The sequence below is a fragment of the Solenopsis invicta genome, chromosome 1, assembly GCF_016802725.1.
Source record: "Solenopsis invicta isolate M01_SB chromosome 1, UNIL_Sinv_3.0, whole genome shotgun sequence".
NCBI lineage: Eukaryota > Metazoa > Arthropoda > Insecta > Hymenoptera > Formicidae > Solenopsis > Solenopsis invicta.
The window spans coordinates 15,275,922-15,302,909 of NC_052664.1; the positions used below are offsets into that span (position 1 = coordinate 15,275,922).

At 36.8% G+C, this 26,988-nt stretch overlaps 1 protein-coding gene across 3 annotated transcripts in view; it reads left to right on the plus strand.

Moving 5' to 3' along the window:
* LOC105194310 (plexin-A4) overlaps nucleotides 1-26,988 on the plus strand; it is a 299,262-nt gene that overhangs the window by 209,815 nt on the left and 62,459 nt on the right. For all 3 annotated transcript variants that reach the window (XM_039447734.1, XM_039447729.1, XM_011159164.3), the window contains one exon: nucleotides 7,231-7,413. In XM_039447734.1, coding sequence (XP_039303668.1) covers nucleotides 7,231-7,413 — 183 coding nt within the window. The remainder of the gene's footprint in view (nucleotides 1-7,230; nucleotides 7,414-26,988) is intronic.

A 26,988-nucleotide genomic window follows, 5' to 3' on the forward strand; every position in this document is an offset into this window, starting at 1 on the left:
GTTCGCGGGACGTTCGGTGGAGTAACGTCACGTCGCGTCGCGTCGCGATGCAAAAATGCGCGGCGGCGATCGCGCATTCCATTGTTACCGTCGCGGCACGCAACGTCGTTAAGATCGTTTCGCCGATACCGTTACGACGGCGAATGTTAATTTAACGCGGCGCGTATTTTCCCGCGGATTATACGGCGCTTATTGTGTCCGGTTGCCGTTTGTTATTCGCTCCGGAAACTTAACGTATCGCAGGCAGCCGCGCGCGCGTCGCGCGTCGCGCGAACCGACTGCGATATACATGTTATTACGGATTATGCGAAACATGCGGGGAATAGGGTTAATTGGGGAAATTTGCGCTAGCGCTCCGTATGATGCATTCCTTTGTAGCGTTGATGGCACATGAATAATTGTGAGTTACGAGTGAGTGTATGCTTCTCCATAAATGATGCAACGTTCACGGGGGCGGGGGCTACTTTTTCTTTCAATCGTACTCTAGTTTAACTATTCATTTAAGCGCGCGCAAACCGTGATATTAAATTTTCATTATTTACGTGAGATAATTTTCGACATTATCTTCTTAAAAGCGCGCGGCGCTGCTATAACGACGTGTTCATTTAAATATTACCGTGCAGCGCACGACCAGTTTAATATTACTCCTGGACAAATGGAAAAGTTTCATATTTCGTAACTAAATTTTTAAAATATACCACATTTAGTTTGCTTTTTTTAAATATACATATAAACACATGTATGAAAATTATAAAAAATATTCTCCTCTTTCATATAATAATGTTTAACAACGCAATATGTATTATATCGATGTAAATTTACTTGAATCGTATCTTGACGTTAAAAAATCCATCATAGCAAGTTGAAATTGCAATTTATCTTGCATTAAATCAGCATATTCAAATAAAATGAATATAGTAACGACGAGATGGAAATATTTGCCTCACATATCGGAGGCGTCGATTTATGTTACCAAAAGATCTACGTGTCACGTACTCCCTGAGAAATATCGTCAGGTGACGACAGCGAGGTGCAGTTCCGTGCACGAAAGTCGAAATTATTGGCGGAAAACCAAGATGGAAGAGAGGCGAAGGATCGAAAGGAAACCAAGGTGGAATAGACGACGAGGACGACGTCGACGACGACGACGACGACGACGACGACGACGACGACGTCGACGGGAGGATCGAAGAAGAGAAAATGCGGCGATCGTGCCGTGCTCTCGACGTTCTCGAAATCGCACCGTCCGTCGTCGCTCGCAGATCGACACGACGGGTAAATCGACGAGGAGCGTTTTTTTTTTCCGTAAAATGAGATTTCGGCGGGGACTCGGCGACGACGCGAAAAATTGCTGCGGCGGTAGAGAGAACGGATTGTCCTCCTTAATCGGATTGCCGAACGGCGAAATATGGCGCACGAGCGCGCGCGCGCGCGTTTGCGATTTCATTGCCTGCCCGTCGACATTTTCATATTTTCGAAAATTGCGGGGCTCTCATTCGATTTCGCTGTCGGACGAGATTAGCGCCCAGTCGACGCTTTTATCGCATGACGGCAAGATTTCGCGGAAATGGTTCGAAATGCCGATTCGCCATTTACTTGCGAATTCGTTGCAAACTTCCTGATATTAATATTTTAATCGATAGCGTTGTACACTTAATAGTTTAAATTATTGTTTATTTTTTTCAATTTTATAAAAGTTCCTTGTTAATAATTAATTGTTTCATTTATTTCGCTTCAGTTTATTTAAGAATATTTAAGATATCGAAGGTTTAATTAAAAATGTTAAAAGATTTAAAGAAAATTTAATTGTTTCATTAAATTGTTGAATTAGTAACAAGCTGTTTTCGCGATTCGCGTTTGTAGAATATAAAAAAAAGAAACTATGTACATATACATGTATGCGCGCGTCTTTTTATCAGATTACAACAGGCACAAAAGTTTCCAAGTTTTTCGTTGGAAAACATTTTATCAGAATGACAGACCAGCGTGTGCGTGCAAAATATGTTTACGTTTTCGAGAATGATTGCGCGTTTGTAATAACAGCCGTGGGTGCGCTTTTTTATTGCTCAACGGTATCAGTCAACAGGAAATACGTTTCGAACGTGGAAAAAAAAACAGAGCGGAGAAACGAAACGCGAAATTCGCATCCCGAAGTTATCCCCACATATTGACTTTGCTTAGCGGAATATAGATATATACCTTGAATCAAAGCGGCACCGAGGGGATCGATAATTAGTTCTATTGACGTTAGTCGTCCAGGTGTATCTATGTATAGAGGGTACACGTTGCGTACACATGTATATTCATCTCGGTAAACCTGGCGCAAGGCGACCGTCGAGCTGCGCGTCCTTTGATCCTGATATTAGTTACGCCCTGATTTGGCCGTCATTAAAATCACTCAATCACGTAACTACAGCTGCACCGCCCGTTGATTATTTCATTTTTGGCCAATCGAGGAACGATCGGCTTACTCGCGCACTTAAGCTGTTTATTCTGTTTCATCTCAAATTAAATGACGAAGAGCGGGCGTGCAAAGGAGAAATCCCGGGCGCGACCCTCCCCCTTCATCCCATCGTGTCGGGAATAATTCATTGCACTCGAGGTTTTTCGTCAGATAACATATGAATATCAAGTGTGTCAAAGCATTGACACAGCGGCTTTGTGCCTGAGATATTAAAAGCCGACGCAAAATTTTGCATACTATGAATTTTTTAAGTCTCGTCCTTTGCATGAAAAATATAAAAAGTAAATCCAGCAAACTCGAAGGCTGCGCGCGAATATTTAAGGTTGAATATTAACGTCGCGCATTAACATCTTTTTACCGTCGGAATTAAAATTAGTGAGAAACGGTGCATAGTTGCGCCCTTCGCTAAATATGCAAATTGCTGCACGCGCGCATAAAGAGCTCCGCTCGAACTACTATTAACGAATATTTGTCCGTATTACGCACTCGCACACTGGCACATCATCAAATCATAGCCCTTTTAATTTTCTCACGGTCCGATCTTTTATACATCTGACTTCCGTATAAGATACAAAGACATCGCGGTGAATGTTAAAGACTTCATGTATCTTTCATACCTTTAAACTGCTTGACTTTGAACGCGCGTGCATCCCTTTAAAGTGATAATATTATAAATTATTAACCCTCCGAGGACCCTCTTGTATTTTACTGCTTACTTGGATACCGCGGGTCGTTAGCGTCCTCACGTGTTTTTAAAAGGGTTTTTGGGTTCTACGAAATCTGAAAAAATTCTAGTATTCTTTTTTAACATTTCAGAATATTATTTTATAATTATTTAATACGAAATGTTTTTTTATTTTTTTATTTTTTTATTTTTTATTTTTTACGAGACCGAATTTGAGCCTGAAATTTGTCGTACTAAAACATTTACAACTTTTTTTATACGTACATTACAAAATTCCTTTTAGCTATAGTCAAAAGTTGGGATTTACGGGAAAAAATAATGTAATGGTGCCTACTTAAAAAAAAAAGGATAATTATTTAATAAAAGATAACGTAAAATTGAAAAAAATTACTTTTTGCAAAGAAATTAGTATTTTATTATAAAATTACGCAAGAGGTTTTTATTATATTTTATCACATTTTTTAAATCCAAGTGTGTTATTTTCAAATTTGTCAGAACGCACAAATACGACTTAACCAAATTGTATATTATTTTAAAGTAATTTTTTGACTTACATTATATATCGAAATTAAGGCTAAAAATAACGAAAAATATTCACGAGAAATTGCGAGAAATATTACTTCACAGGACCCGGGATGGTCGTTGGCGTATCAACTTTCATGTATCGCTGTACGAAACATGACTGACAAAATATAGCCGATAAGTTCTCACTACCAACAACTTTTTGGGGAAGAAAAATCGATTCCGTTCCTTTACCATGTAACGAATAATTTAAAATTTAAAATTCGCGCTCGGGTCTTTAAAGAACCGTGGCGTCCTCGGAGAATTAATCTATCAATACATTTAATGTTAGTAATCATTTTAATAATTTTTGTTATCAACTTTGACTTATGAATATGGAAGGACAAATTATTTTAACTTGCATTGTGCGATTTGCATCTCGTCCGCAAATGTTTGCGTGTTTAAATTGAATTCGTTGCACATACGCGGATGCAGCTTTAGGCGCGGTTTCGCGCAAGGACGTACCGCCGTCGCTGATTTTCCATAATTATTGCCGTCGCCGCGAGGACGGCCGCAGCGAGAATGCGCCGCGACGCCCCTTCCGCGCCGTCGTATTAGCACCGGGAATGCAAATAATTGTTCGCCGCGGTGCGCGCGTATGCGCGCGTATGCATGAGTGTGTACGGGGTGGCGAAACCGACCCTAGAATGCAAATAGAGCCGACTTCGCGCGGGACTCCCGCCGTGAACGAGCTGGCTGGTTTGTTCGCTGATGTGGATACATACGCCTTTGTATGCTCACACACAACACGCCCGGGTGGCGGATTATCCTATCTGTCGACTCATGCACAAGGCAGCTCACAGTCATTGCGAAAGGCGAATGTCTTCGAAACGTACATGAAAAAAAAAGGAACACATTCTCTCAAAAAAGTTTTCCAATAGCAAGACTGAAAATATTTTTGACGTACTTAATCTTATTGCAATCTTGTGCAATGTAAAAATAAAGCAAAGACGAGGTCTATATTTTCTATTCTCCTTTAGCGAGTTAAATAAGATTGATTTATTATTTTGAAACAAGAATAAATTTTACATTTCAACTTATATATCCATTTGAAATGAAAATTTGCTTGTTGTAATAATACACGATAATTAATCGCGTACTTTGAAATATCATTAATAGGAGACCGTGCGAACAAGCGCGCTCTCGTAAGAAAAATTTGCATCCTCGAAAACTAAGCCTTTTATTTACGAAACGAGTAACTCCCTTGTGAGCCTTCGTGATATTTTATAAAAAAAATTTCTTTAAATTTTCCTCAGATCAATGTATCGATCAAATCATGAGTATTATGAGATTCATCACGAATTTCCATTGTTTAATTTAAATCTGAGCAAATCGATAGGACAGTATCAAGATTATTTTATTTTAGATATAAGAATTTTTTCATTCAAGAATGAAATTCTGTTCCACCAATAATTATGATCTCTATATTAATTTTATTTTATGATACATAAAAGAGTAATAGCATTGAATCCAAAAATCTTGTCTGTGGGTGCACAATCGAACGATTTCGAGCATCGTAAAGGTCATCCAGCAAGATACACTGCAATTAACGGCTGACAGTCTTACAAATCTTCAATTAAAGAGACGAGGAGGAAAACATTTTCTTTCGCTTTCTCTATTGTTAGATAAATTTCTTGAAAGCTGCATTAGTAATATGCACAGTTGTAACGTGTTGTGTAACAGCTGCATACAAAAGAGCAAGAAATTCTCAGTCAGTTTATCTGGTATAAGTGATTGTTTACTTCAATGGGGTCTTTAAACGCGTTAATCGTCAAGCCTGACCGGATAATGCATTATGTAATGCGCCTTTGTACGTCGCGGCAGAACACGGGAGAGGATTTGTTTGAGCTCTGCATGTCTCGCGCTTCTCATGTTTCAAGTTTCGCGAAGGGGGAAAAGAAACGTTTGGTAAAGGGCAATAAAATATCGCATCTCCGTGTCGTAGGACGCGATTAATCGCCGGTCCGGCAAGAATTAATCGTCGGCGCAGCGATAATTTATCGCGGCCCGTCTCGCCGCGATATTTTAGCCGCGGATGTTTTTCCTGGTTTCGCGCTTCGCTAACCGTTCCGCTTTTCCACCGGAAAAAGGAAGCGCGTTCCGACTCGGCGAAATCACTCCCTCGATTCTGTGTCCACCGAGATTCGTACTACACAGATCACTTTCCTGTATCCTGTACATACATCCTTCCTAGACAATTCGCCTCAACACGAGAATTTCGGGTACTTTTGATCTCGGAAAATAACAATTTTTTCAGTTACCGATACTAACGCTGAGACGTTTTATTCGTTGCATAAAATCGACTTTTTTTTTAATTCAATATTTTCTTCGAAATTTTGAAATATTTTTAAAAAATATATTATTTTGTTACAATAGACATACTATTTCGCCTCTCTAATATTTTATTCCAAAATTTTAACTATATTTGACAATATTTTTTTATACATTTATCATATGCATATCATTAATTGTAATTTGCACATATAAAGTGTTCTTAAACCATGGATGCTTTTAATTGAATTAGTTTTTTCTTTTTGTTACGTTTCAAATGTTAAGTGTGTATATTTTCGATACATTTTTATGACACATTAACTTCATAAATATCGACTTAACGATCTGTTGTTTTGATATTATAAATCTATGTCAAAGCGTATGAAATACGATAGATAAACCAGTCTAATAGTACTGATAGCAATTTCACGTATGACGAGAGAGTATGCTGCACAGAAGAGACAACATACTCCGCAGAAAATTCAGATTTTAATAACACTTCGCGCACATGTATGCAGGACAGTTAGAAGGATGGGTGATTTTGCAATTTCCTGTTGGTGCGAAAAAAAATGAATTTATGTTGTCGTACTTCGCATTCTAACGCACGAGGCTAAAAGAATCTGCAAGTAAAATTAACTGCGGCCTATTTCCTCGGGCGGTGAATTAGTCGTTATAAAGTGAGCTTTTAACTTTTAACTCTAGGACACTTTTGTTTTGCTTGCGTCTTTTTTTTTTAACGTCCCTCCGAGAGAGGAATGTTAAATACTGCATCCGGGATAATTAATTAGACGAGCGTAATTAAAAAACATTTCAGCTGTGATATGTTTAAAAAAATATGCGTACATAAATAGTGATGAAATATATTTATAAAAATAAATCCAATAATAAAATCAATTTCTCTCTCTGTATATACTCGTATATCCATTTGAATATCATATTTTTTGTCATAAAGACTTGTGACGTCTATTGAATCGACAGTATTGAATTACATTTAAATATTATTTATTACATTTACCATCGCAATTAATTGAACTTTATCGTGTATGACACATACATCAATTTTAGATAAGGAATAATTTACGTGCAACATTTATAAATAACTCATTACAATTAATCAATAAAATTACGGTTGTTTTCATAGTATTTTTTACGATTATTCGTATAGATAATCGATATTCGCGGCAATTAACCGTTATCAAATATTGTACTCTCCGCGTATAACTTATTGGATCCTTGTTTATGTTTACAGAAACTGCAAACGATTGGCGAAGACTTCTGCGGCCTCGACGTGAATACGCCTTTAGGCGGCGAAGAGCCGATGGGTGCGGCTGCAGTTTTGACATTCGAGACTCACTTGACGGCTGTGGCGGCCACTTCAACTGGTGATTACACTGTGGTTTTCGTGGGCACCAACAAGGGACACCTCAAGAAGGTCAGTGCTCGAAGATAACTAATTTGATAATTTAACTCCACCACAAATTGTCTTCTGTGATTCAGCAAAGAGGAGAAAGTCTTCGCGTAAATTTCTAAGCCATTTCTAAATAGAGCAAAATCACTAAATAATGAGGTTACTAATGGAATCTACAAGATTCGATCGAATTATCGGTTATGACAGAATACTAGTGGTTAGATTATTACGGCAAATTATCTAAAACCAATAGATTTAATGAAAATACGATATCGGGAATAGCACGCTAATATTAGGATGGCCGCATACGACACTACAACGGGGAATAGTTAGACTTAGCGCGCAAATTGTTGAAAATTATCTAATAAAAGTTCACCAATCTCTACCGGCTTATAATTATGTGGTAATAGACAATTTATACATAAAACAACTGAAGCGATCAGCATTATGAAGTCATCGATTAGCGAAACATAGCTCGACGGTTAACGCTACTTGCTTCCCCCAATCTCTTCAGCGCTGGAGGCAAGGAGTTCAGCAACCCTGAACTTAACGGGGCGAAGCAGGATCAAATGGCAAAGTTCAGTAGTTGCATAGGTGCACATGCACATGCACACGTATCGCATGCACCGAAGCAGCACACGCCCGCGTGTGTACCGAAGTCTTCCTCGATCATCGTAGGGCATGATCGTTAAATTAATCGCGATCACCGTACGATTACCACGCTCGTGAATCAAAACGCGATGCAACAACGTGCCGCATAACGTTACAACGGGCCATTTAATTGGATCCGCGATAGGCGATAGAGTCACCGGGGTTCGCCCAAAAAACCCGTACGGCGCGCGGCGTGTACTCGCAGAATTGGGGATCGCGGATAATGCATTATCACGGATCGCTATTGAAGCAGTCCCTTGGAAATTTTCACAGAACAGCTACATCGCTAGCTGGATCACCACGAACGGGAATTCTCCGTGGTACGGACTGAATTTCTACGCTTTTTTTTCCCCTCTTTCTAATCTCGATTGATTGATTTACCGACAGATTTATACTTCTCATTTTCTACGCTCCTCCAGAGCGTAGCTTTCGAATCTTTTCTCTGTTTTGGCATAAAGACCTTTATACAAAAGCCGTTAATAATGTCTTTCTCGTTAATTTATTTTTCACAACTCTGTTCGCGTTAGTTACCCGCGGGTAGAAAGGAACCGCGTTCGCGATTTCGAGCGGCAGTCACCGTCGTCGTCTCGACAGAGAAAGTAACGATAAATATAGCTGGCCGTCCCATTGTAGATAATAGTATTTATAGAGTAATAAAGTATATAATATCGTGGTGGGGGGAGGAGAGGAGGAAGCGGAATACACACGCGCGTATCTATATATGCATGCTTCTATTTCCACATCTACATTTACACCACGGTAGGCGCGAGACGTTACGTTTTTATGCCCCGCAACGTCATATCTCGTTATAAATTTATATTATTTACGACACAGTAAAGGCGAAATCTCTATCCACGACTCGTGCTGCTCTTCTAAGATTTATCGGCCTCGTAAACGACGACGTGTAACCCTACTTTGGACGTTTAACACTCGGAACGGCACATCCAGAGTCGGGTGGCTCGTGATTCGCCTTTTGTGAGACTCGCGACGTAATACGCCTTTTGCCATTTCAACGGAAATGGATTATCTTGGCGAGACCTCGCCTCGAGCGCGCCTTGCTAATGTTCCTCTCGAGCGTCCGATCAGCTCGTTCGATAGGTCAAGTCGATTTACGTGAGCGTGCGCTTACTATCGCGGGGAGAAGATTTATTTAGATCCACAAGCTGATCACAAGAATCACTAATATACAGTTACAAGAATGTACAAGGTGGAAACAAATGCATATATTAGATGCTGAAGTGATAATATTAAGTGATATAATAAAAATGAACTATTGTACTTCTATTTTTTTAGAATTAATATTTCTAAGTAAAAGTACAATAGTACATTTAAAAAATAATAATAGCGTTGATAACACAGTAATCATGATGTCATGAATATTTATAATAATGAATATAATTATGCGTATTGGATTGTGATAGTTTCTAAGAGAATGCATGCACGCCTGTTACTTTTGTTTTATATATAGCTTTTGAAAATCTATTATCTTTTATTAGATTGTAATGAAAGAGAAATATATTTTATTTAGAAATTCTCTACGGTCACGTCTTTTATTCTTTTGTTCACATGTTGATTATTGAGAAAGCGCGAAAAATACGATTTCCACGAAAAGGAAAGTTTAAACAGGATGGTAAAATGTTTGCGTAAATTAAATGTTTCATCCTCAGTGAAAGCAGATCTCGCGCATACTTTAAAGGTATGACAGAATATTGTTATCGGCAAACTACTATATCTCCACTTTATTTCCTCGGCAAACTTATTTTATTAGTTTCTCGAGATCATCTCGTCACGAACTGTTCCTTTGGCCATGTAAGAATACTTATTGTTAGTTTTAATAGGCTATCAATATCTCTCTGCATTCAATATCGAATATCGTAACTCTATCGTAATATTTTTTTACAAAAAAAGCGCTATTTCAAGGTATTAGTGTGTCGAGTGGGGAATAACGCAGGGAAAGAGAAAAGTTATTATAATATCATAAATTAATAAATATAAATACGAACCGTTATTAATAAAAGTACTCGAAAATTAGTGTGCGTTTATTTAATGCACAAACTTTTTTTTCGCGATCTTTTTTAAGCTGACTAATAATCAAAGGATCAAAATATTAATACTGAAAATATTTGATGTCAAAACATCAATATGGTAATATTAAAATAAATAGTATCCAAAATTGCCGGTGTAAAACAGTTTTACGATCGTATGTTGTGTCAAACGCGAAGTCTTCGTATCGAGCATCGAGGTAATTTGGTGGTGAACGATGGGAAGGGGATGGTACAATAAAACACGCGCCATACGCGAATCAGTGATGCGGGAGTTAGAAAGAGAAGTCATCCCCACTGAATTTTACATTCCGTATAATTTATCGGTCAATCGATTTCGATCGTACTTTTAGTTCTTATTGTCCTTCTCGCTCGCGTGTTCGACTCAATAGTGCGCATTCGCGCGTGTGACACGTGGCAATATATGACGCACGTGTGCTTGTTATAGCTGTCTTTAATATTAACTGATACAGTTAAATCGGTAACTGACGAAGCCAATAACTTGGTTTTTGCCATGTAAAGAGATGACGAAACTTGACTCGTCTAAATATATCGCGCCCCCGCGGAATATAATTTTATCGATTTTATTTACCTATATCTATACATATTGATTTCTCAAATTTCATAAGATATCTTTGTCAACAGAATTTTTGATTATTTCTTATGTTTCAAGAGACGTGCGTAATTTCTAAAATACTATGTATATATATTAACTAATCATTATTAATTGATAAATTGTTTATTTATTAGAGAACATTATTACTATTATGATAATAAAATCGATATGCTGTAGTGTAAACTAAACAACTTTATTTTTAACAAAATTGTCTATAATCATATCGGCTTAATATACAGCTGTCCATCTAGAAAATTTCGTGATAAAATAAAATTTGACACAAATTAATTAAAAATCTCTATACATTTGAATTATTGCATTCAGAATTAATGCAATAATCTTATTAATCCTAAAAATCCAAGATTTGATTATACTTTTGTGATTTAATTAGCAAGAAGCGTGAAAACATAAATAAAAGTAGATTATTCGAACATTTGCTGTTATTTTAAGATTATTCCAAAATAAATACACCCGACATCGATTCATTTCTACAATTTGTATAAGCCCGATTATTTTAGACTAATAGAAAGTTTGTGGTTTTCTCACACCGATCACACACATAAATTTTTTGCGGATAGAACTATTTCCCACGGGTGCATTGACTTGCGCGAGCTAATTACGCTGGATCGGTCGGTCGGCAATTAATAATCGTATCGCATTGTTTATCATTCTTATCATCATCACCACAACCCGGCGGCGCTGAGATATTTTGACCGCAATTCCGCCGGTACGACGCGAGAAGACGCCGCGCGCTGAGAAGTGGCGGGCATTGATTCATGACTCGTCTCGGTCCCGGAAGGTATTAATTAATGATTGCGTCCACTTATATATACATATATACATACATATAGTCATTTGTTTTGTATATACATACATTGATAAAACGTGGTCGAATACAGACCAACATTTTTCATCGTCGTGCCGTGAGGTCATCTTCGAGATATTTATAGCGGTTACTGTGTGAATGTGCGGGTAAATAACCTTGCGATGCGCTTTGATATTGTTGTGAATACATCGCCATTAATTTCTTGTAGCAGCTCTTTAATGATATTGATTGACTCATACGAAAGCAGAGCACTTAATGAGCGAAAATCTGCTGTATGTTTGGCTATCGTTTGAAGTTGGTTATTTAAGAAATGTCAAATAGCTTTTGTGCAAGTTTGAAAATTTTAGCATTAAATATATCTTGATTGTTATTTTTCAAGACAGTTATTCTCAAAATTCTATTAAAACAAAGCCCAAATAGAACTAAAGAAAGAGGTTTTTAAAAACCCAAATTTTGTATTTTATTTTTAACTGTATATTATTCTAAAATGTTTATATTTAATTTTTTTAATTGCAAATTAACGCAAAATTTTTTATTTATTAATTGGTATTTTCTATTTCATGCAGATAGTGTTGTTTTAGCTTATTCATTATTTATTGTTTAATTGTAACCGTTCTTACAGCTCGTTTTATTTTTCTCGTTTATTATTTGTTCCACACTCTGCTTGTTTCATTTTTTTAAAGTTTATTTTTAATAATGTCTCAGATTTAACGAATTATATGTTCACGATAGAGATTCCGATGTTAAAGTATATCGACGTGTGAAATTTTGCTTAAACTGTTAATGAAAGTTCCGCTGCTTATTATATACGACCGCGCGGGAATCCATGACTGAGGGTCATGGTGAAAGGTCGTCGCTGATATATTTACGCATGCTCATCGACGTCCCTTCCGGTAGCGCTGCGCAAATATGGCCTCAGGCCCGCGAGTCAGGAATCGTGGGACCAATCAAAGTTTCATATCTCATTTCTCAGTTTAATCGAAAATTCCTTCAGAGAATGTCTAACACAAATAAAAAAAAGTATTGTTAAGATTATTACATTTATCAAAATAATTAAAACGTAATTTGCGCGTATCGTATTTCAAATCATGATATGCGATGACAGGAGGTTTTCCAACTCGTTTAGGCATGTAGAGATGATTTCCTGCGTTATTTGTAATTGCTCTTTGCGAGCTCTTTTAAGCGTTTGTGCCAAATTTTCACCGTGCAGTTTTTCCAAATCATCATTGTCGCACATCCGAGAGTCTCGAGGATCTCGAGAGCGTTATTTGTGGATCAAATTGAAATCTCACTGTTAAACCGGTTAAACCAAAATACGCATTGTACGATACTTCTTCGCCAAGAAAAGAACCAATCGATTTGCACCCTTCTGCAGTATTTTTCCCTTGTTAAAACTTGTAAAGAATACGGTTTTAGATATGCATCACATCTGTTGCCATGTTTTTGCCGCTACTAAATTGAATTGACTTGTTAAGATTATGTTGAAATCTTTTGCCAAACTCAGTGCTATTTTTAATAACTATATGTCAACACTACATAATCGCAGAAAGACGCGAAAATTAATTTTAAATTGATTTTTTAACTGCTTAAAAATTTTGAATTTATCTGTACGTCAAATATAATCTTAATTTGGAGACAAAAAAGTTTCTAAAATGATAACATTTCTCATTTGATAGATATGCGAAGATTGTAGGCAATTGAAATATTGTACTAATACTGATTTACTGCTTTATACAAAAATACTCTTTACTCCTTTTTACAAATGTCTAAAACACAAAGAGAATGGATAAAATAGAGTTTGAAATTGCATGAAATTTTCCACTCTATTTAGAAACTGTGGATAATAAACACGTCACGTTACGGTATTCGATAAACAGCCGCAGTGAATTCATCAACTTCAAAGGACTTTTCAATATTGTACTTTTCTCTTTAGAACGAATTTTTTAGTTGACACTGACTACAACTTTATGTTTGTGGATGTGGGATGGAAAAGGAAAAATTTCCGCGACGTGGAGGATTTGCAAATACTGAATTATATAAACAAATTGAGGCAGAAAGCTTAAATATACCTCAACCTACATCTCTGTATGGAAGAGCAGATATACGTGCCATATTTTTCTTTACTCGAGAATTTTATGAAAGTATTAGTCTTTATTATTATTCTCAAAGTTCAAAAGAACGGATTTTATAGACTGTGCAGAGCTTGTAAAATATAGAAAACCTTCTTTTGGAACGAAAAAATGTTCAACAACATGTGATAACTCTGCTGCAAAATTTTTTACGAAAGCGATCTGAATCAATATTAATTTACATTCCACTGGAAATATATGATTTAAAAAATGATTTAGTGAGAAATGGAGAATTCAAGAAGCATTAGTGATGAATCTCCTATTAAGTACGAATCAATAAGTTTCATAACTTTTTCTTTGCTCTACTTCATTTAAAAACATAAATAATATATAATACAAATTTTTTTGAAGTGAACAGCAAGATTTACTTTGCTGACTGACGAACCTTCTCGCGCGAAATTGGCGTTTTAAAGGCTCGACTTTAACCAATCGCATCAAAATACATAAAGTAACGGAACCTGTTTTTTTTTTAATCATTTAACAGACAGCTGATGCGTCGATCAGCTGTCCGACAACGGCGAAATTCTTGCCTGGCGCAAAAGTTTTTCAGATACGCGTGTTCAAAATATTATGATCAAAGGTAATAAATAAGTCCATTACTTCGACTCGAACTTTGCTTGAAATTTCGATTCCATATCAGATTTTTTGTTCTTCACGAGAGAATAATAAAAAAACCAAAGAATGAAGCTGGTGATTGGCATATCCGTCCATGCTCGCTTGACTTCTTTAATGTGACGGCAAAAAACCGACATATAACCGGTCAAGCCTGTTGTATCATTGTATTACCTCTTAATACTCATCGGCGCAATTCTCTTCATCGTTTACGTATCACTTAGATATACTTATCATGATATAGTACCCGGATACGCTATCAGCTGCCTTAATATGTTTTTGATTAGTTATTTTTCTATTCATTCTAATAAATCTTTCAATTTCCTATTAGCGTTTCCTATACATAATTTTAAAACTTTATGCAATCTCCCCATGTAGGGTTCAGTTATTTTGCGCTGTTATTTATCTTTCATTTTTTTTTAAGTAATAGATTTTTGTTTATACGTGGAGGTCTTAGCGGAGTTTACCCTTTCGATTAATCAACGCAGATTTCTGTAATTAACAAGTCCTAAGATGTTTGATGGCGTCTCCCCGAGTTGAGCTACTCCGTTATAATCTCCTTCAATGGAAGGTTCCCTGCGTCTCGCTTCTGTTTGCTTGCTAATTGCCGACGCATCCGATGTCGATCTCTTAATTAATACGCGAATCTTAGATCTTCCGCGGTCCCGCGGTTGCTGTGAGCGCGACAACGAGCCGATCGATCGGTCGAGGCGGTTCCCGAGTCTCGTCGATAGACCACTACGGCTTCTCGTTGCGGCGATAATTAACCATCGCATGCCAGTTCCTGCGTTTAACAACGTGCGACTGACGTTTATGGTAGCGATAGCGTAACTATCGGAAACTATCTTTTAAGTTCTCGCCGCAGTAATTGTGGGAACATATTGAATAAGACGTATACGTAGGTAGGTAGATTCTGAACAACGTTGAGAAACTTCGTGCATTAACTTGTCGATAAGTCTGGAATCAAAATTTCCATATTAAAATTTAATGTATCTATTTTTACATATTTGATGCCGTCTTTTTTTCTTTATTTTAATACTAATCAATAACTAAATTTTAAGAAAAAATTATAAAAGATTTGAAATAAAATTAACACATAAATATTATTATATAATTAATTTACTTAATATTACAATATACTATCTTATTAAGATATGTACATATTCCTTAATATTAGTTGGTAGAAATCTACATTTATTCACGTATAATTTAAAAGCTGCTAATACCTCGAAAATTGTTAGGAGAAGAGATTAATTCCGATTTCAGTATTATTTATAATCAAACCATTAATGCAACGATTGAGCTAATAGTATAATTGGTTTACTTGAAACAATCAATTTTTATTTTATTTATTAAGATAAAGACTGCGTAAATAAACATTTTTTAAAGATTTATTTAGAATAATCTATTAAAACTACGTAATAAATCTTTTAAAATTCGAACATAAGGTTTATTTTTTATTGTTGCACTGGACTGCATTTGAACTTTTTTCCTCGTTTTTAACTTCAAACCTATTTCACTTTAAGTACAGACAGTGTCCACTGTTTCAGCTATAAAAACAAGCTTATAGCTTTATGGGATATAAAATTTTAACGTACATCAGTGTCGATGTCGATTCTTCGATTAATCGTATTGCGTGAGCAGATCGATGAAAGGGAGAGAAACGGGATTAGAAATACTCTTCCCATAACTGAATAAAATCGACTATGCATTTTGCGAGCGAACGATGTTTCATCGCAAAATGGAAGTCCGATTCGGAAGGTCTTCAGGTCGAAAAGTCATAGAACGTGATTGGATAAAATTGTTTGATTTTCCGATATCCGATGTAACGAGAGTTAACGTCAAATTTTGCCGAAGTGCATGCCAGACGGTTATACGCTTCCATTGCCTCTCTCTGCATTCGATAAAATGTTCATTACATTTTTCTTTCTACGCTTCAATCCGTAATATCCCACAAAATCCAATTTTGACATTCGTGATAGTTACAAATTTACGATTCCGACAATATCTCGTTCTTTCTGACAATCGAATCGGCTATGTCGTCGCTCATTATATAATCGTCCGTTTCTGCATATTTTTTCGCTGACGTTGAACGTTCCTCAAATAAAAATTGTTTTCTGAGATTTAAAAACGCTTGTCTTCCTTTAATCAAACCTGCCGCTCTTGCACATGAGCAGAAAAAAAAACCACGCGCAATACAGTATTTTCCGAACATTTCCATCGCGCAGAATTTAATTTGCAACGTAACGAGGATTTAATCAGTCATAGCTGCTACGAGAATAGATATAATCACATGGATCATAGATTAATTCTAGGCCCATCAATCGACCCATTCTGCATAGGTTTATGCTTAATAACGGCAATAGCTGCGTTTAACATCCTGATGTGAATAATTACCTGTGCTTGATACAGTATTTCTTACTTCAAGACTGAGAATAGAAAAAAGAGATAGACATTGGCAGCAAATGAAGTTATTAGATCGATTAAATTTTCGTTGAAAAAATTTGAATGATATGGTGGTGACAAATTCAAGAAAATCAGAATTGATATTATTCATCAGTTGTAACAATAATAGGAAACTATTATATAGGTAATGAGGAAATGGTAATTATCATTATGGCAAAATATTATTATTTTCCGGATTTCCGGAGTTCGCATTTTCGTATATTCAAATGTACGAACATAGTAATATGTTTACGTTGTAAAGCTAATAAACGCAATTACTTCTTAATGAATTGCAATTCAATATGTAGATTTATTACGCGTTTACTCGATAATACTATGCTTTTTTATTTTTAATTTTAATAATTGTGACGCAACATTATTTTGCTATGTCGATAAGATTATCTATACTTGTATTCATTGTATTTTTACGTAACTTTTGATTATATTTTACATAGCAGTTTTGTGATTTGATAAAAAAGAAATTAAATATGTAATAGTAATTGTTATTACATTATTTTTATCGTAATTTTTATGGAAGTTTTAAAGACTTAGCAAACACATAATGGTGTAATAAATTATAATTTCATGTAATTTGAATTCTTATTACGTTGATTAAATTTTGCAATATTAATCTTCATTTACTAAATTTGAATATAAATTTGTGAACTTTCGATGGAACTAATTTAATTAATAATTAGTTTAATCAATAAATAAATAACTTCAATTTTAGCGCGTTAAAATGCAACTTTACTTTGTTTTCATTATTTCCATTTAGAATGGAGGACAGAAAATAACAATATGCAAAGCGCCGACAGATCCACAGACATTAATGTACCATTAATGTTTCATACATACTCGGTCAAATTGATAAATTTTATGTGACACAAACCTTGTAACACGGATAATAGATTTGGAAGGCAACACTAACACAATCGCAAGCTAAGCCGCAAATAATATTGATCCGCGGTGTAATTAAGTGTACCAGTTTCAATTTGTTCATGATTGGCGAACATCACGCGGTCAGAGAGAGGGAAGGATCATTGAGCGTACTTTGAAGGGCGTATTCGCGATTATTGCACGCACGTTGCGTTTCGAGAACACGTGCGCTAGGACCGCACGGCGACCGTGGGTTAAGGGCCAGTAATGGGTTAAGCTCAGAGATTCCCGGTTAATTAATTGGTATTAACGTGCAGCTTGATAGGGATAGACGCGATGCGAAACGGGGGATCATCCCAATATTCGAAAAGGTCTACACTCTACACCCTGCGTCGTACGCAGAGAGCATAAATTAAACGTAAGTAGGTATCACGAATAACAGAATTGTAAAAATTTAAAACTTTGCAAAAAAAGGTGCACTTTTACGTCGATTATATAACAGTTTAAAGAGGACAACATATATATTAAATTTTGTTTGCCACACTGCTAAATTTGTAGTATTGAATTGTACCCAATTTATTTTCAATCATTTATGAGATTGCTTTTATTCTAATTACGTGCCATTAATTTAATTAAATCAATTAGTTTAACTTAAGAAATGTTAAATTTGACTCAAATTTAGTTTATTATTTACTAGATACGTATATGGATGCTGTTTACTTTGAAACTAAGCGGTTCAACTACAAAAATGGATTGATTAAATAGAATTGTTTTTTTTTAACCCCATGTTTTGTGTTGAAATAATAAATTTCAACACACATGAAAGTTACAAATTACAAATTATTAATTATGGATTGAATTGATTTAAATTTGATTTTTTAATATTTAATATTTAAGTACATTTTTCACATAAAATTTTCCGCATAGTACAACGTGATGCTTACATTTTAAATTAAAAGTAATTTTGAATTATATATAATCTTTACATATTTACATTTACATACTTCTTTTAACGTAAACAAAAAAACACTTATTTTTATTTAATTGCTACAAATATTTTTACATAAAAAAAATAAAGAAATACATTGATTCTATAAAAAAAAAAGAAAGAAACAACCGTTAAATTGATTGATTTTGATTTTTCTGTAAAATTTCATAATTTATATGAATTATACGAGATACAGATAAAATCAAGATTTAACGCACACACACACACACACATACAACTTGATAAAACGCTTTTGTTACAATACTCGTACATGCGATTTAACAGATTATTTCACAAAACATGAAAGTTTGATTCGAGAAAAGAAGAAACCATCTGCTAAATTCGAGCTTTGATAAATAGGACGACTGCTTTTTAATCAAGGTTTCAATGTGGATTTCTCATTCGTTCGCGTTAACCGTTCTGTCAAACAGAAAGAATCCCGGCGTATCGCGTCGCGTCGCGCCGCGCGCGACGAATCGATCGCCCATAATTTATTATTCGCTCCCGCGTCGCGACGTTCGATGACAATAATACGCGACGGTTCGGTGATAATAACGCTGTTGGGACGCGCGCGGGGAACGAGCGAGCGGTAAACGCGGCTAATGGGGACGTCCTCCTCGTCGCACAGTTTCATCAATGCGCAATAATAGGCTGCGGCGGACCGCGCTGCAACTGCAGCATTCGCGAACAATTGGATTACAGTATACTCGGACCACGTCTGAAAATTCTAATCAGCAATAACGATCTTATCGTTTGGCGGATGTAAATGCTCAGTCGATTCGACCCCCGATCACTTTCGCACTGGCGACGACCTCGCGGCCGAGATTGTAATCCTTTGCGTTACCGAGCCCGCCATAACGTAATACGGATAAATTAATTAATCCGTTGAACAGAGAGATATTAACGAGGAAAGCACAGTCCAGTATATCTTGCCGAGGGGCCTGCCCTACGGTCAGGGTCGATCCGCGGATCAACATCAAATCCTTCAAGGGCTCAATTTGTCCTGTAATCGATTGCTATATTGGCTCACGAGGCTTTAATAATTTATACGTCTATTATACGTATCGCATTAATAAATAACGTTGTTTAATTTTAACGATTGTTTTTATTAATATCATATTTAGAGATTTATAATATGTTTACACATTGCACTAAAAGAAAGGATAGTAGCTATCGTAATTTAAATGTCCTTTGTCGACGGCTGCTTTAAAACTCTAGATATTGAACTAATATAAATGAAGTAAACTGTATAATTTATTAATTTAATTTAACTGATACAACCGGATATAACAGTATTATTAAATAACTAGATTATCGATTTAGTTCAATACGATGAAATTTAATGCAAATGGAAAAATAACATTCTAGTGCACTGTTTAATCGATATAATTAATATCTGTTATTATTAATAAAATCAATATTCTAACGTTTTATCATGTTTTGAATCTAATTTAGAACGTAACTGTTTATCAAGTTCGTCACGCGTGATATTGCGGTCAGTGCACGGGAGCCGTGCTGCTGCAGCGTTGAAAGATACGAAATTAAGTGCGACATAACGGCGGAATTAATCGGCCTCGCGATTAGGGTGAGAGTCGACAGACACAGCCGCGACCATTAGTTCGGTACAGCGGCGATCGATCGACTACCGGGTTCCGGTCGAGCACGTCGTGTTGCCACGCCACGAATTATTAACACGCTTTTGCAAAGTCTTGTCGGAAAGAGTATCTTCCGCCATATGGTGCTTCTCGGACGTTTATTCGTGGATATATTACTTCCCCTTTGCCGCCCTTTATTATAAGTTGTAAGCGTCGTAAATATTTACCCCGTTACTAGAAATATACTTTGCGCGTTAATTAAAATTGTATTTACGGATGCTGCTGGTTCGATTTAACAATAATACACGCAGCTGTTTATCACAGTCAAATGGATAGATAAATCAATTAAATGACAACAAATAACAATAGAGCAAAATAAATGGCGACAAATAATATTAAAGTAACGAAATTTATTGTATTATCAGTTAATTACGTATTTATGCAGAAAAAACGCGCAAAGATGTTTTTTTTTAAATATAAAGTAATTATACATTTTTTACATGTCATGTAAAAAATAAAAGTCTTTTTTTTCCAAAAATTGGACCGAGTTTTATATCGCTTTAAATTATCTTCTCTCACAATTTTGATCAGTTTAAAACCAGAATAGCGACTGAGCAGATCGATAAATACTTTTAACAAGTAAAAACTTGGTGTTTGTGTATTGATCTGTGAATTCACTTCTATTTGAGATATCTTTATCATCCATCCATCGTTATCTGGAATAAACGAACAGTGACGGAGTTCATTCCAGACAACGTGGAGCAGATGAGGGCTAAGTATTATTTGTTGTACGTTAGGTTTATCACGTTTATGACTCGTGAAGTTAGATATCTGTAAAATTTATATAAATCTGAATTCGTAAAACTACTTTTATGAACATCATCGTCATCCTGCCTCGTTACAGCCGGTTGTGTTATCGTGGATCTCGATTCTGTCTATTAATTATTTCTTTCTTTCTCGCTTTTGCTTGACCTTTTTATGAGAATCGAGATCGTGTTCTATAATCGATTCGCAGAAATCAGAGAAAGCAAAATAAGTGGTAAGCTGTGAACACACAGGAAGGAACATACGGGACAAAGAGGGCAGAATGTGGATCCAGGCTAGATCAGTAGAGCGGGAGTGGCGGTAGAAGCTTTCGGGGAGGAAAGCCTGGGGTATATCGGGTCCCGGTCCAGAACGCCTCGGGAATAACGAGAGATTGGGACGACGAGGAAATTTCATCGCTCGCTCAGGCGATCGACGTGTGTGGCGAAACTGAGAGATAAAAGAGGAGAGAAGGAGGGAGTGAGAGGGAGAACGGGGCAGAGGGGCGAAAGGGGTGAAAGAGGGAGGGCGAGATTTATCGAATTTTCGAAATACCCGTGCACTCGGCAGTGTCGAACCAGACGCCTCCATTTCTCTACGGTTTCTGTCTATCTCGCTCTTTTTTTCCATTCGTGCCTTACTTCCCACTCAGGCCATCCCTGCCTCTCTTTTCAATTCGACACCCTGTCCCGCTTGTGCCGTCGTCACCCTCTTGTTTCCGCTCGAACGCCGATTTTACTCAGTAATGATTCTCGATTTCTCAATTTCGTGGATACCTGGAAGGTATTTTCTTGAGATTTGTATCTACAAAATTTTCCGGAGGAGACACTTTTTAAGATTGAATTATATCTAAATTGGCATAAAAGCTTTATTTTTTTTTGTTAGAAAATATATAATAGGCATTTATATTGTTTGTTGAACAAGGAGAAAAGTGTAAGGCAGTATGATCACAAAAATGTTTATTATAACTCGTTTACATTGCAAGATGAAGCTTAACGAGAAATAACTTTCATAGTTGTCACAGAGTTCATATAATGTATAATTTATTATCTTAATACTAGTCTTTAGGATACGTATATACATATGCCAATATATGTAATGCATTACTTTATCTAATGATTTTACAGCGATTGACTAATGCCCGATTTTTTCCCACTCCCCGATGCTATTTTCTAAAGATATCCGTCAATTAATTAAAAATTTGTTTTTTTCAATGAGATCTCTGGTTACATATTTAATGTATAATTATTCTTCGTGTTATTAATTTTTGACACTAAATGTACTAAAATTTAAAAAGAAATTACCATGTTCTCTGGAAGATATCTTATAGATAAATTTATCTAGAGGTGAGAAGAAATTGGATATGAATCGAAGAACGCTTCGTTACTGCCGATCAGTGTTCATAATGTGCAAAAACAGTTGTACGTGTTTTTAACAATTAGAATTGTTTCTGTCCAACAACCTCGAATGTACATAAAAAGACAGCAAAGCGTTTAATGGTTAAAATTAAATTGGGGAAACGTATTCATTCATATTAATAAAGATTTATATTAATTTAGAATGAGATTTTATACTTTGAGTAATTTTACCTACGTTTTAAGTAAGGATATAAAGTTTGAATGTGACACTAATTTAATTTTTAAATGTAAAGTACGAAGACGTTTTTTTTCTTCAATCGTTCTTCAATCTTATTCCCTTTTTTTTTCTTTTATTGAACCCAATGCCCGGTTTTCTCTTGCGCTTGCAGGGTCGCGTTTCCACGATTGAAATATATTGAAAAAGAACAACTGGAATATTGCCGCGCTGATCACACGAAGTTGTCAGACTTCGTTGCACAGGGGTGGATCGTTCTTCTGCCCAAATAATCGAAAATCAGAAGAACTCCCGCGACAATGTTTGTCTTCGGGGTATCTTCAAACTCGCCTGTCTGATTTCTTCCGTAGTTTTTTGTTATCCGCACTTGGTATGTTTGGCTTCTGATGGCCTGATGATTTCTGTCTGGAAAAATTATCCTTTATAAGAAAAAAATCTATTATGATAATTGGGAAATGACGAAACTATCGCAATTAATTTCTGATTAACAAAGCCGATTCCCTTTGACGAAGGAAACGAGGGGATTACTATCCATTCGCTCCGCGTGTTTTAATCTGCCGATTTCCGATGTAATCACCGATAACATCAATAATTCATAGATTTTTAAAGCGTAAAACGACATGAGGATGTGATATAGATATAAATTAAAGTTAATTACGAGATCAAATTAATATAACAATAAATGTTTGCTTCGTTTATATAATTGTATCTCTTATACAGCAAGATAAAATATTATTTAAAATATTATTTGATAAAATGTTATTTAATTCGTATTAACATATTATTTTATGTATCAAAATAATAATAATTAAAACCTTTATATGTATTGAAATTCCATTAAATCATCATAATGCAAAACATCTTTCTATTATCTGTAATTACGTATGCTCTTTTTTTGTCTTGATCATTCTTTTTTCCATCTTCATGTCCATCATTTCACACGTAAAATCATTTCACACACAAAAATCAGTATCAGAGAAATTGAAGAATTGAATGCGAAAACGACGAGGTATCGACGATGGATATCGAAATACAAGCGCTGAAATGATCGAGCACCGGAAGTGCGGGAGAGATGACGCGAATGCTTGAGCCGGAATCGCGACAACGATGTTCCATGGTGGTTGAGAATTTCCAAAAGCAGCGGAGACTCTGGGATGGCGTATTACATATATTATTCGTTCTCGGGCGGGTTCCGCAAATATTCCAGCCGCGATACCGTCGGCCCTTATTCTCTCCGTCTTTCCCTCCGTCGTTAATCCTGCTCGGACCCGCGGATGGATTCCCGCATGCCCATATTCCCAGGGGCCGCCCAGGAGAAATTATGAACGAGACGAGAACCGGGAAAGGAGAGACCGAATGTGTTTCACGTCCGTCATATTCTCGTTTCCGACCGGCGCCGGCGCCGTGGCACAAGCGCGCACGCAATAACATCAATAATAAAGAGAGTGGACTGTAAAGAGTTTTATTATCATCACTAACTTATTCGTTATAGCAGTTGAAATCAACCGAAGCGTGACTGACGCTGCTTTAACTGGTCCTGACATTTTTTTTTCTTTTTTTTTTAGTAATGTGTTAATATTATAATTTTCTTCGTCGACGACAAATGAGACGGCAAAAATTGCTTATTGATCGCGCAATCCGTTTTGAACGGAAGGAGGCGTCCTATACGCTTTACATCACGAAATTTCCATCCGCGTTGTCGGCAAATTTCCAAGAGTAATAAGCTTTTCTCGACATTCGCCGTCCATGCGCGCGCTATGGGCGGGATAATTAACGTGACGGAAGTGCACGTGGAGAGAGAGAGAGAGAGAGAGAGGCGAGAGGGAGAGGGACGCGGGCTTAAGGGTGGACGGCATTAGAAAATAAGTTTCCGCGAGCGCTCGAAAACCAAGGCGGAAATTGTGTCTGGGACGCGTCGCGTCGCACGCTGCTTTTTCCGGCTATCGTTTCCCCCTATATCCGCCGGCATCTCGCCCTCGACCCGGAGGAATAAATATCGCGGTGGTGCAAGCAAGTTGGAAATGAAAAAGGTGAGGTTGACAGCTACGAGAGTTTCTGTTTCCCATTATAACCGCTTTAAGTTGCGACTTGCAGTCGCGGTTATTGCTCCGCGAGGTAATATTGTGGAGTTCGCTTACGATGCCGGCTTATTGGAAGCGAGACGCACCGCCTAACCCGCCGCGCCGCGCCGCCCCGTCTCGGCGAAGATATCCGCGTGATATCTCTTTATTCGAAAAACGGATGCGATATCTCTTTATTCGCGAAACGTATGCGACGTCTCTTTATGTAGTCGATACGAAACGGATACGAGACGAGATTTCAGCGAGATGAGGACGAGAACTGTTCAAAGAGCCGACTATCTTTTATAACGTAATCCGACTTCAAAGTAGTATAAGGATATATGTTGTACGTATACGTATTCTTCCCCACGGTAATTTCGACAACTTTAACTCGGGCGATTCTAAATGATAAACATCACATCTTTCAAACGCGAAGATTTCGAAACTTCGACGGACTTTATTTATTTCGATGCCCTTTATTAGACTAGACCGAGGCGAATCGGATTATAAGTTTTGCGACAGTTATCATTTAGCTTTTTATTTTATCTGCTTTATCATGTTAGTTACTTCCGCTCCTTCTGCAGCGGAAACAATAGAGGACAATTCTGTATTGCGTGTGATTCAGAGTCAATCGATGATACAAGCACAAAGAACGTGAGTGCCTGAAGAAATTTTGTCTCTCGTATGAAATCGCGATCCCAGTTTTGTGAGTTTGTAACGAAAAGGCTTAATAGCTTATTTCAAAGAGTTTATTCGTTTATTTTTTATTTCTTTCAAATTGATTCGCTTTGCCAGCATTAGAAGTGGATCACCAATTTAAAAGAGTTTACCGATTTTTTCGTTGCGCAATAAAGAAATATCATGTCTACGTATTATTTTATTATATAAAACTCAAGCCAAAGATATAAAGTTTACAAATATATAGTAAAACATAATAACAATATTTATTTTTTTATTATTTTATTACCTATGGAAAAAAATTGGTCCGATTCATCTCAGTCTACTCTACTTCATTACCTCTGGTTTTTATTACGCGCTTATCTCTTAATGAAACGTTTTATTGAAATAAAGTCTCATTTTATTACTCGGAATCTTAACTTTGCGTTATAATCCATGTTTGAGAAGCGAAGCTCGTGGAACATAGCGGGAACGAGTTAGTCTCGGTGATAAATTACGAGACGGCGAGAACTCTTGTCTTGTTTAGGCCGCCGTAGCGAGTGCCTCACAGAAAACGTTTTCTTCCCGGCACGTCGAAAGTTTCGTCGTTGCCAGGCCGCGCCCCGCAGTTAAGCAGCGCGGCCATATTCCGCCGGGAGAATTTCCGCGCGACGCGCAAGTTAAGCGAAACTTCTTGCTTTCGTTATCGGGGAGAGAGAGAGTACAGTAACCCGGTGACACGGGGGAAATCCTGCGTGGCAGGCTGCCGTCGCGAATTCCAGGCGGAGGCATAAAACCACCCTGTTTCTTGTGAACCACTGTCAAGTGTCGGTCTACCGGCTTTTTTTCGGGTTTTCTACCCGCCGCGTTTCGCCATTCGTCGTTGTAAGTAGCGTCATTTTTCCACGCCGGCAATGAAGTTTCTAGTTGATGAATTATGAGCTGGAAGTGATTAGCGTTGAAAATTCGCGTTATTTCCTTCTATTATTTATGGAGCGATTTTGCGTGTATATTTGTCATTTCTTGCTCGGAGAGGAAATGAAATTTCAATCCAGCAGAAAAATTTAACGCGAGCTCAAATTTAACTTTATAGTGACTTTATTACATATCGATAATGTCATTTATTACGGAAAATCACAGAAAAGAAGGACAATGGCTAATTTATTAATTATTAGATTAAAAACATCTATTTCAATTTACTCTCGATTAAATTTTTCTGTTACTTTGTTAATTTTAATAATCGACATGTAGCATGTACATATCTTAAACAATTTTTCTTTACGAAGAAGGAATCGATTCTAGAACCCGAGAAACTGTAATCCGCGTGAGAAATTGCACGATTTACAATACACGATCCTTGTATAACATAACGTTTGAACGATTGTAATTCTCATCACGGTCGTAAGTCAACTGCACTTTTGCCTTTCCCACATGGACCATATCGGAGAAAGAAATTTATTCCTCTCGCGTGGAGGATATTTTCTGGGATAGAGGATGTTTCTCGCGTTAAAACGGTGAGTCCTCCCCATTATTGGCTGATCCTCTCTCGGATCGACCAGTAACTCCGGTTAACGTAACACGAAACGGAATGGAGCGGCGATTGGGAAGAGGGTCGGGACTAAGTCGCCCAACTACATTCGTCTAACTGAAAACATGCGGAATTTACGATGACTGAACCGGTATTAATGCGAGCCCGGGACGGGTA